At 41.9% G+C, this 12,159-nt stretch overlaps 1 protein-coding gene across 1 annotated transcript; it reads left to right on the forward strand.

Annotated features, from left to right (window-relative positions):
- The first annotated feature begins 319 nt into the window (after positions 1–319).
- LOC124657992 lies at positions 320–7,118 on the forward strand. The gene is made up of 15 exons (XM_047196446.1): positions 320–408; positions 1,587–1,766; positions 2,103–2,188; positions 2,348–2,539; positions 2,623–2,765; positions 2,873–3,142; positions 3,225–3,379; positions 5,108–5,169; positions 5,268–5,336; positions 5,420–5,593; positions 5,667–5,791; positions 5,871–6,239; positions 6,383–6,525; positions 6,614–6,682; positions 6,804–7,118. The coding sequence occupies exons 2-15, from the start codon at positions 1,708–1,710 to the stop codon at positions 6,838–6,840; spliced, it is 1,953 nt and encodes a 650-aa protein (XP_047052402.1). The 5' UTR covers positions 320–408; positions 1,587–1,707; the 3' UTR covers positions 6,841–7,118.
- The last annotated feature ends 5,041 nt before the right edge of the window (positions 7,119–12,159 follow it).

The raw sequence follows: 12,159 nt of genomic DNA on the forward strand, positions 1-12,159 counted from the left end.
GGATCAATTAAGAAAAGCCTTATAAATACGTGCATTGCACGTGCACGTTTACTAGCGGGGGTATAAAACACAGGGAGCGGACAATTCCAATCGCTGTCTAATAGGCCACGAGACAGGACCCAACGCCGCCGCACGTCCCCAGCGTCGCCGCGTCGCCGACCGTCCTGTGCGGCCGCCACCGCCGCCCTTCAGCAGATCGGCCTTCGCCAGCGACCGTCCCCAGCGCGCCGCCCGTAACCAGCGCGCCCATCGCCGCCCTGCTCCCACGCCGCCGTCCTCGACGAAGCCGTGTTCCCGGACACGCCCGTCTCGTGTACGCCGCCGCCCGTCGCCTGCTCCCAGCTCGAAGGCTTACTCCCCCCACCAAGCCCGCATCCCTGCACACGGATTCGACGCAGAAATTTGAAGGTACTTGAATTGCATATTCTGAACCTACCTAATATCTGCGGATTCCCTTTGAGATCGAAACCTAGGCTACAATAGATGGAACGTGAGCTGGATATATGTGTAATTCGTGGGTTTTGCTGTCTTGTTGTTTATTCCATGAAGATGTATATTATTCAATCTAATATTGGGGCATGAGTCCATGGAAAGGCATACAATTAATGGTAAATTGAATGATATGGCTTTCCTGACAATTTTGAGTTGCGTTAATTCAGAGATATTTGAAATACTCATACTTCAAATATAGTGCCTGAAGCAATTGATCTGTGTAGAAACATCATACTTTACTCAGCCTTTTAACAATTTCTAAATAAGGAATGAGTTTGGGTATGTAAAAATTTGCTTGTGTGCAAGTTTTGGAAAAAGTACTTATCTACTTGAGTTGTTGTTTGATTTTATGAAGAGAACAACTTTGCCAGTTTCCTTTTGTATTTGTTAGATTTTGATTAAATTTGCATTGCATGGTCTGTCAGCTTATATTTCTGTTTCTTGATGATTTTTTTCCTCGGTTAAACTGAGAGCACGTGGGAGAGACATTGCCATTAGCCGGCTCTATTAGAGAAACAATACCCCGAGCTTAGCACTTGCAAGCTTGTGGTGTAAATTTCCCTTTATTTATTTGGTAAGTCTATTTGGATAACTACAATTGAGATGTTTATCTCTTTCTTGATCAAAACCGGCGCTGGTACATCACCCTCTGACTGCCGCCGACGTCGATCCTGAATGTCTCTTTCCTGGCACATATACGTATGGATCTGCATCTAAAGCTAGCTCCTTATCTAAGAAATATATGCCGTTACCTGAGTGTCACTTTTCTGCACATGCATATGGATCTGAAACTGTCGGAACTTCTTATGAGTTTGTAATTTCTTTTGAAATAATTAGTTATTTATTGTGTTACAGTTTTCATTGCTCAGTGCTATAATGTCCACGAGGTACTTTGATTTGTGATATTAGTATGCCATTCATATATTTTTCACATCAAGTATCTAATCTGGGCAATGCTATTTTGGTTTGGGATACTAATCCCTATATTGTATATCAGATCTGCTTGGTCTATTCGACAGTTATCCATGATGTTCTTAATTAATACAATTGTCTGATGGATTTGCTAATGTGGTCCTTTGCGCTTGCTGCTGCAGCTTATAAGTATTTCATTAATCTGCACGTGCAACATTACTAGTAACAAACAGGGGGACAAAAACCTCCAACCCTAGCCGGCAGGGCACGCTGCGGAACATTCCGCAATCTCGATCGCCGGCGATGTCTGATTTCTCCAGATCTGCTCCTCCTCCTTCCCCAGCTGCGAAAAGCTGCACGTTGTGAGTGTCTCTATCTCCTCACGTGCTTAATTGCTCATGGAACAGTTGTCCAATCGAGTCGATCCCTCATAGACTCGAAGATTCTAACTCAGTTATGTTTCAGTTCTGTCTCCAATCTCCACTGTCAATCCATTGTTGTTTTTCCGTCAATCGTAGTCACCCCCTCTCTAATCACATCAATAATTAGGTCAATTTACCAATTTTAGATTTCAGTTTCTGCTTTCCTTTAACCCAACTCTCTGATTTGTGCCATTTATAAAAAATAATGGGATTTCGTGAGGTTTGTTTATTTAAATAGGTATGCATATATATTTTCTGAGATATTTTATGTCGCAGCACTGCAGAGATCACCATCACGGAGGAGAGCAGCGGCAGTCGGCGGACCTTTCATGTGGATGAATCCGTTTTGAAGAAGTGGCAATGTGAGTCCTGGATCGATCTTTGAGCTCTCTTGTTGCAGCTGGTTCTTCCTTTCATTTATTGTACTTGCTAGGGCACAGTACTGCACGCCTAATTAACTGCTAGATCACTCACGATATGCTCGTTTATCATGCATGTTCTTTTTAATTCTTTTCATTTAGTGGAATGGGATATGAGAAAGGAGCAAGACGATGAGGAACAGCAGTACAGGAATGAGATGAAGGAAAAGATGATGGATGCTGCATTCGAACCGGAAGCATTTGGTGACCCAGTCAGCATTTACCAAAAACCACACCACACTGACCAAGCTTCACTTTTGATATCCAGTGTTGTCTCAATTGCTTTGTTCAATGGTGATTATTCTGCTATATGCATAAGATTATCCATTCTTCTGCATTCCTTACCAGTTAATGATCTAAATCATGATCCTGTGCAGGAGACGTGTTGGTATATGCATGCTCCGGAATAGCTGTACGCCACTGGCATGGTAATATAAAAGATTTCCATACAATATTTGCGACTTCTGCACGTTTGGCCCAGAAATTTAATGACAATAGAACCAGAGATGATAATTTGAGGGTTGGTGCTGCTACTCACTGTTGTCATATTTATTTTGCTTCACGTATCTTGAAGATAATTGGGGTCAATCATTCTGTGATGTTGTACTGAGGGTTTTCTCACTGTAGATCGAAGTTCGTACTTCTGATAATAGAACTCTAGTTGGCTTTTTGGGACTATATGATGAAAAGAATGGTATCGCTATTGTCACGTCTTTGAGCGTTGAATGTGTCTACACTATGGATACCTGTAATCCTGTGGATCTGTCCCGAGGCCAACCCGATGGTGAGCTATTTGCATTTGGCTGTGCTACCAATGGCACTTTGATGAGAGCAAATTGTTCCCATCCTGTTTTCGAGGATAAAGACCTTGTGTCAGTCAACTGTATGATAACAGAGGTACACTCTTGCATTTGTTTTCTTGCTTCTTTGGCATTATTTGTGCCAACCTTTTCCTTTCTAATTCCTGACACTTTACTAGAGTGGATGTGGAGGGCCAGTTATGTATTTTGACTTTGGTGAATCTGTACATATTGATATTGCTGGGCTTATCGTTGAATCTTGTCAAGGCAAGATCACCCTTCTATCAGCGAAGAAACTTCATAATTGGTTGCAGCATGTTCTTCTGATAACCAGGTATATCTTCTTTGCAAGTCTAATATTTATGAGCCACTAGTAAATAGTCCGGGCAGAAAACATATAAAAACATTAATTAAATTGTTGCCCTATTTGTTGAGTGAGCACTTAGAGCTAGTTCCATGCAAGTAGGTTCTCCGACAGAAATGGTTATTTAGAAGAAAGATTGTAGAGGGAAAAAACCTATTCAAGTAACATCTTAGCCGAGGAATAATAAAATTATATTTTATGCGTAGCACTCACCCAAAGAACTTGGCAGCAACCTAAAATAAGTGGCAATAACATTGGGAGACTGTTCCAAACTTGAAATTTAAATGCAATCACCATTTAAGACACAACTAGTGCAGAAACAGGATATACTATGTTCTAGAATAATCACTACTTGTTTGTCTTTCCAAACAAATAACAAAAGAAACACTTCTTACAAAAGATAATGTTCATTGAACTATTTACAGTTATGCTACAGAGGTTGTAGCTCATGCTCAATACTACCACATTAAAATTCATTTATCATACCAGAAATGTAACTAACATAGTATGGTGGCATGGTCTATACAAAGGTCACGAAAATTAAGATGCAGTAGCTTATTATTTGCGTGCCGCTTGTCCAAGAAGCAGCAACTTGCTTTTTTTTTTCCATCATATTTTGAATCTTGCTATGCATGTCGATCCAATGCCAAGAAGTATTGGCAACTCTCAGGTTCATTCGTAGTTCAATTTTTTGGTTTGGAAGTTTGTAGATCAACCCATCTGTTGCCCACAAAATGCATTTTAGACTTATAAGTTGAAGAAACAAAAGACAAATCAATACTGCCTGTAGTGATGGATTTAACTTACTGCCTTTGCCACTATCTCAGCTTGTGCTGGAATGTGTACTTTAACCTCAGATTAAGAGAACTAGTTACTTGGGAAATTATCAAGTTAACAATTATCTAACATTTGGCACTCCAGGGCAAGTACAAAACAGATATGTTGAGTTCAACTCAAAATAGATAAGAGGCACCGCTAGCCAACACCAATAACAAAGTATTTAGTCAAAGCTGTACATGAATTGTGGAGTAACATCCAACATGGTCTACGACCAATGTACAACTAAACAGGCATACAACGGGTTGCTGAATACCTCCACAGTATCATTTTATTACATGTCTATAGTCCACTGCAGCAAAGAAATTTATCATCAAACTACCACAATGCATAAATAAATATAATGATGATTACAAGGTAGAATGACAATGTCAGGTGGGACCCAAGTGGTGGCAGACTTTGAATGGTATTACCAGAGTCTATAGGAACTGAGAAAGAAAACAATAGACATATGCAGACCAAAAAGACAGAATAGGAAAAAACTAACAGAAGGGCAGGCCATATAAAGCGCCAATTATTACAGAAGACTGCATACGCATGGTAGATCCAGACAATATATAGAGCAAGAATATGAACCCAATACTTATAAAACTGCACATAGGCAAATAAACTTCCTGAGCAAACATGACTAAACTACCCACGAGCCTATGAACAAAGCCTTTGGAAAAGTACAAAGTGACACATTTTTTTTAACATCTTCATCTTCATCCTCACGTCATTTTTGTTAATTTTTATAAGTTGATATCCAAGTATTATTGAATTTTTATATGTTGATATTCGAGTATTATTCATACTTGTCTCCTGTTGTAAATTTTGGTTTATGTGCACTTTTTAACCTGTATTCAACATGTTTCTTTGCAGTACAACTTCCCACTTTCGTGGATATTCATTGCCTGAAGGTGTAGAAACAGTCATCCCTTCAGGTGTGAATTATCATGCTTGCCACCATTCTAAATGTTGCCTGCCGGCCATTAATTTTGCGCACCATATTGATTATGTGAATGACACCTTGTTGCATCAGGATTTATGGTAGAATCTAAGATTCTTCAGTCCTTGGGCTATCCCCTGCCACCTCCACTCTTGTTTGAGCGTAAGTGGTGCTTTTATATTGCTCACTTCTCCCTTGTGCACTTGTTCATTGCTAACTTGTGTACGCCTGTCCTAATAAACCAGTCAATGGGAGATTGGCTGGTAGTTTTGAAGAGCATTTTGGTCAACTTCATTATTGGGAAGGGTATCCTTTCGATTTCTCTTATGATTATGGGAGGTATCCTATCTGGGATCAACTTGGTGGAACATTAACTCGGCAAATTTCCGAAAGTGTTGTCTCGGTTGCTTCATTCAAGGGTGATGTTTACAGTTTTATGCAGTAATTGTATTTTATCCTCACTAACTAATGCTCAAAAGTTCTGATGTGCAGATAACAAGAGGTGTTTTGCTTGCACAGGCCTGCTTATAACAGGCGGAGAGTGCCAGTTTGTTCTTACTTCGGCCAGTTTGGTCAGGACTGGTGCTGTTGAAGGCGAGATTGATGAGAAGTTGACGGTTAGTGACCCTATTCAGTTTTCTTGGTCAAGTTAGGTGATGCTAAATTAGTTGAGCGTGACCGCTATGTTTGTTGCAGATTGAGGTGTTCCTCCCGCCAAACCCTCCCGTGGAGGGGATACTGGAACTGTATCATCAAAGTTACAACATTGCCCTTGTCCGTCTAAAACGTGATCCCATTGCTGGTATTTCTCCAGAAGGAATCTTGAATGTCCAGGAATTTAGAGATACAGAGTGGATGGCAGATATGCAGGATGGCAATATGATAAGGCGTCGCCGTGACAAGCATCGGGTAGTAGCTATTGGGCGTGCGACTAAACAGTCTCACGGATTATTGATGGCATCAATTGGTGAATTAAAGGGTAAATACAAGGCTTTTCTCTCTACTGGTATGTCAAAAAAGCCTTATTGTCCAGACCTTCGTTTGTCCACATGTCAAATCAAGAAGGTACAGTGGTAAATTTCTCTGGTCATTCTTTACATGGTACGGACGTGGATAGTTAATCTATTGAGCAGTATGTTCAATCTATTAATACATCTACTGAACTGTTGGCACAAGTTCTTGTAACTGTCTGTGCTCTTTGCTATTAGGTTGGAATTGGAGGCCCCCTTATTAGTTTGCATACAGGCATTTTCTTTGGCATGAACTTTTATGATGAAAGTGGAACAACTCCTTTTCTGCCAAGGAAGGAGATTCTAACAGTTTTGATGGAGGGGTTTGATCTGTTAGAAAGGTATTTTTTTATTCCAATCTTATTGCAGACACATATATGTGTTGTTTAGGTGTTCAGCACCAACTTAAATAGAACATATGTTGGACAGTTCTACTTTGGTCGGTCGTCCCATAAAGATGGATTTGTCTTCCAAGACCCTAAAGAGAAAGAGAAACCAGTAAGTAATTGTTATGTTTCTCAATGCCAATTGCTTTTGGTAGTATATACCATCTATTCAACAATGAACTTATATTAAAAGTAATCCGAAAAAACTTATAATTTTTTTTTTCTGATGGCAGGTGGCCTGTGTCCAAGCCATATTGGTTTCTTGGTTGACAAGATCATCCTGTAGACCAGCTTGTTGGATAAGTTCTCATGTAGAGGTGAAGCTGCTGCTGGAATGCTCTCAGATGTGCAAATATCTATTTATGGTGTTTGTCTATGTGTATCCTTTTGAGGTATTTAAGGACATATGAAGGACATATTTGTCCTAGCAGGAGATTACTCAGGATTCTTCAGTCCTAGTAAGAGTAGGGAGGCTTAATGTATGTGCTAGTTCGTGTTGGAGCATTTGGCTAGACATTCAGACATCTTGTGAAGTAAAACATGTAGCCTATCCCTTGATTCTCGTGACCAATCAAATATCTAGCTAAAGCTGTACCCAACTACTTGTCATTCTCTTATGACCAGTTTAATCCCTATAGCTGCCCCGATCTTGGTAGCCTGGCCATCTTTTTTTTTTTGAACCAATAAATATAAATAAAATCTCCAGCAAGCCGTCTCATTAAAAACCTTCCAGTCCCCTTAGGTACGCTGCGTCAGAAACTTGTTGGATCCAGAGTTACATCACGGTTATATCTTTTATAATACTACTAAGTAAAAAAGCTAGGAAGCTAGGAGGCCCATCGTCCCAAATACAAGAAGATTTACTATCAAACCCAAACCTAGCAAGCTCATGAGCTACCATATTTGTTGTCCTTGGGCAGTGTTTAAAAAAGACATCTCCAATCGACACTGCCAAGTCGACACAATCAGCAAAGATCGTTGTTTGCTCACTCCACCATCTATCACCGTTATTGCATGCATCAACTGTCTCGGTAGAATCAGATTCTGCTTGAATGTGATTGAGCTCAAGTCTGTCCGCAAGTGCAAGACCCTCTTTCATTGCTACAGCCTCGGCCATAGATGAAGTCATCACATGTGGAATGAAGGATGCCGCAGCTGCAACAAACCTACCTTTGTAGTCATGAAGGATCGCCCTAGTAGCACCAGTACAGCTCTCAGCAAAAAACGCAGCATCAGCATTCAGTTTTATGAATCGAGGCTCAGGCGGTGACCATTTTTCCTATTCCCCATTTTGTGTCTTCGAAGTCTTAGCAAAGTTTGTAGCCATATAAAGAATTGACACTTTGCAATTGGTAACCAAAGGGACATCTTCACCATGTGTTCGTCCTTCTAATCCACCACAAGTACCATCATGAAATACCAATGAACTCCTTAAGGCCGACTTCAAAATCGTGAAAGGGTGAATCTTGGCGAGTGAGAAGATATTCAAGAACCGCATAACCTGACAAATCAATTTGAATTCCTTCTTGAATAACCTCCAATACCCCAAGCGATGCCCATAGCTCCATTGCCACAGGGCATCTGAAAAGAAGGTGAAGAACATCTTTCAGCCCAGAATTGCAAATCGGACAACCACCTTCAGTCCTAATATGGCGATTAGCCAAGATGCATTTGAGAGGGAGAATACCGTGTAAAACTCGCTAGAGGAATTTTTTGATTTGCTTGGTATCTTCATCTTCCAAAGCAATTTCCACACTGGGTTCACTGCTGAACCACTAGGAAGCGCAAGTAACCCAGCATAGGGCCCAAATTGATGTTTCCATTGAAGGTAATGTCCAGACCGAAAAGTGACATGCTTTGTATGACCCCAAGCAATGAAATCCTCAAAACCCTGGTTATTGAGAGGAATTTGCAGAATCCGCTGCTTATCCACAGGTTCAAAGAGATCATCTAGGAGGCTCTCATCCCACCTACCAGTGATTGGACAGATAAATTCACTAACCTTTGTATAGATCGATCCTCCTCGAGCTGTAAAAACTTTCTTTGAGGGACTATTGGGATCCAAGGATCACTCCAAATGTTAATCTTCTCACCATTGCCTACACACCAAATGTAGCCTCTCTTAAAGGTAGCTATACTAGACACAATACTTTGCCAAGTGAACAAGGAGCCTTCCTTCGGGCCAGCATTAAGAATATCACCGTGAGGATAGTATTTGGCCCTGAGAACGCACGCACATACCAATAATCTCCATACTTGTTTAGCAAGCATAGCAAGGTTAAAGGAGTGGAAGTCCCTAAAACCCATGTCACCTTCATTTTTAGGGTAGCATAGTTTCCACCATGCATACCAATGCATCTTATTGCTACTCTCGTCGTCACCCCACCAATATTTTGAGATAGCATCCATCATGCTCTTACATACATTCTTTGGAATCAAGAAAACAGACATTGCATAAACTGAGATGGCTTGGGCGACAACTTTTAATAGAATCTCTTTACCTCCGACGGACAAAAGCTTCGATCTCCTTCCAACCATTAATCATGTGAATGATTCTTTCAACAAAATGAACAAAGTTATCACTTTGACCAGCTCCTACAATAGCAGGGAGACCTAGGTACTTATCTGATAATGCTTCGGTATCAATATGCAACGTCTCACAAATCTCAACTCTCACAAGCACATTTGTATTGGGAGAGAAGAATATACTTGACTTTGCAAGACTCACCATTTGTCCTGAATTAGCACAATAATCATCCAACACTCGTTGCAAGGAAGTTTCATTGTTCATATCAGCTTTCATGAGGATTAGGGAATCATCGGCAAAAAGGAGATGTGAGACTAATGGTGCATTTCTGCACACCCCTACCATATCAATACCACCAACTTCTTCTTCATGCAACAGGAGACTGGATAAACCATCCGCACATAATAGAAACAAATAGGGAGATAGAGGGTCGCCCTCACGGAGCCCTCTAGTAGGTATAAATCCGCCAGTTTCTTCAGAGTTGAATCTAACTTGATATCTTACTGACCTAACACACGCCATCATAATGGAGATCCATCTTTCAACAAATCCTAATTTCCGCATCATGTTCTCAAGAAAAACTCACTCCACTCTATCATAAGCCTTGTGCATATCAAGCTTGACAGCACAAGTTCCATTCTTACCTGCTCTTTTATTTTTTTATAGAATGGATACTCTCATAGGCCACCAGAACATTATCAGTAATAAGACGCCCAGGGACAAACGCACTCTGCATAGGTGATATAACCTCATGCAAGATTCCTTTCAGACTAAGAGCAAGCATCTTCGATATAATTTTTTATATCACATTGCATAAACTTATAGGCCTAAATTGAGTAACCAGCTCCGTATCATCAGTCTTTGGGATAAGCACCACAGTTGTATCATTCCACCCTTCCGGGATAACCCTTGTGTTCAAAGCATGTAGTACTTCATGGGAAATTTCAGCTCCACAAATATCCCAATTTTTTTTATAAAAGACAGCATGAATCCCATCAGGCCCTGGAGCTTTGAAATCGCTAATACTAAATACTGCCTTTTAAACCTCGTCTATAGTAAAAGGAGCGGGCAATTTCTCATTCATATCATGATCAACCCGAGGGATTACTTTTTCCAGCAAAGCTGGATCAGTTTCTTGTACTTCCGACGTGAAAAAGGTTAGCAAAATAATGAAGAATAAGAGGCTTAAGAGCATTTGTACCTTCCACCCAATTATTGTTATCATCCTTAAGATTTTTAATAAGATTCTTCTTTCGATGAGTAGAAGCAAAATTATGGAAGAAAGAAGTGTTTCTGTCACCGTGCTGAATCCAGTTAGCTCTCGATCGCTGGGCCCAATAGACTTCCTCATGTGCCATTAAAATTTCAATCAGATTTGCCATTTCTTTTTTGCTTTTGCATCGTTCTCATCAGACATGTCACCATTCATCGCATCTTGCAGGTCACGTTGAGCTTTCCTCAGTCGTTTCTTAGGAGCTTTTAGAACTGTGACATCCCACTCATGAATAGCCGCATGCATGTGCTCTAGCTTGCCAAGGACGCTGCCAGGTGCAACGGCTGCGTCCTCCCATGCCTTCAGGACTACATACCTCTCGGAAGCCTTTTTCATGAAGCCACTTCGCTTCAAATCGATGAGGGCCCGGCTGTTGTCGAGGATGCATATCATAGTAATTTGTATCAAGAAGGATAGGCCTATGATCAGAACGGATATAGCCCAAATGCTGAACAGCATCCCCGGGGTACATCATCGACAAAATACCATTAGACACCAAATGGTCCAGTCTTTCTCGAATTCTACCACGCCACGTAAATTTCTCACCCAAGAAACCCAAATCTTCAAGCTCACAATCCGTAAGAGCATTCTGGAATGCTTGCATGCACCTCAAAGGATGTGGATTGCCTCCTTCCTTTTCATGGGAGAAGAGGATCTCAGTGAAGTCTCCAAGGATAACACACGGTAGATTAGAATTATTTTACAGTTCTCTAATTTTATCCCAAGTTTTGTACTTGCCCTCCCAACAAGGCTCCCAATAAATACTGGTCAATCTCCAAATTTTATCAGGAGCTTTAGTAATCTAGACATCAATATATTTTGGGGCTGAGAAAAGTTGTTGAAGTCTGATTTCTTTTTTCGACAACATCATAACCCCTCCACTTCTACCATCACTCGGGTTCACAATCTTCACATCCATCTGGAGCCTCCTTCTCAGACATTCAGCAGGGCATCTAAATGTGTCTCCGACAAAAATATCACATCGGGGTCAATGCGCCTTCGGAGGTCCGAAAGATCTCGAACTGCCGGGTCGTTCCCCAAACCCTGGCAGTTCAGGCCTAATATCCTCATTGCGATCGGGCAGAGCCCCCGCGAGACTCCGCCGATCCTAGTGAAGAGGAGTTTCTAGGGATTCGTTGCATAGAAAACAAAAAATTTCCTACCGCGAACACGCAATCCAAGCCAAGATGCAATCTAGAAGACGGTAGCAACGAGGGGATTATCGAGTCTCACCCTTGAAGAGATTCCAAAGCCTACAAGATGAGGCTCTTGTTGCTGCGGTAGACGTTCACTTGCCGCTTGCAAAGCGCGTAGAAGATCTTGATCACGGCGCCACGAACGGGCGGCACCTCCGTACTCGGTCACACGTTCGGTTGTTGATGAAGACGACGTCCACCTCCCCGTTCCGGCGGGCAGCGGAAGTAGTAGCTCCTCTTGAATCCGACAGCACGACGGCGTGGTGTCGGTGGTGGTGGAGAATCCCGGCGGAGCTTCGCTAAGCGTGCGGGGAAGAAGGAGGAGTGGGGCGGCTAGGGTTTGGGGAGAGGGGGGCGCCGGCCATCTAGGTGGTGCGGCCACCTTGTTGTGTTGGGGTAGCCGGCCCCCTCCCCTTGGCCCCTAATTATATAGGTGGAAGCCCCAAGTGTTGGACTACAAGTCTCCGAATAAGACCCGAACCCAAAACCTTCCATGTGATAGGGAAACCTACCCAAGGTGGGAATCCCACTTGGGGTGGGATTCCCCCCTTCCATGTGGGGGTGGCCGGCCCCCTTAGGGAGTCCACTTGGGA

The sequence above is a fragment of the Lolium rigidum genome, chromosome 5 (genome assembly GCF_022539505.1).
Source record: "Lolium rigidum isolate FL_2022 chromosome 5, APGP_CSIRO_Lrig_0.1, whole genome shotgun sequence".
NCBI lineage: Eukaryota > Viridiplantae > Streptophyta > Magnoliopsida > Poales > Poaceae > Lolium > Lolium rigidum.

Coding starts and splice junctions, on each gene's coding strand:
- LOC124657992 (XM_047196446.1), top strand. CDS start 1,708: ATGTCTGATTTCTCCAGATCTGCTCCTCCTCCTTCCCCAGCTGCGAAA. Junction 1,767..2,102: donor GCTGCGAAAAGCTGCACGTT/GTGAGTGTCTCT, acceptor TTTATGTCGCAG/CACTGCAGAGATCACCATCA. Junction 2,766..2,872: donor CCAGAGATGATAATTTGAGG/GTTGGTGCTGCT, acceptor TTCTCACTGTAG/ATCGAAGTTCGTACTTCTGA.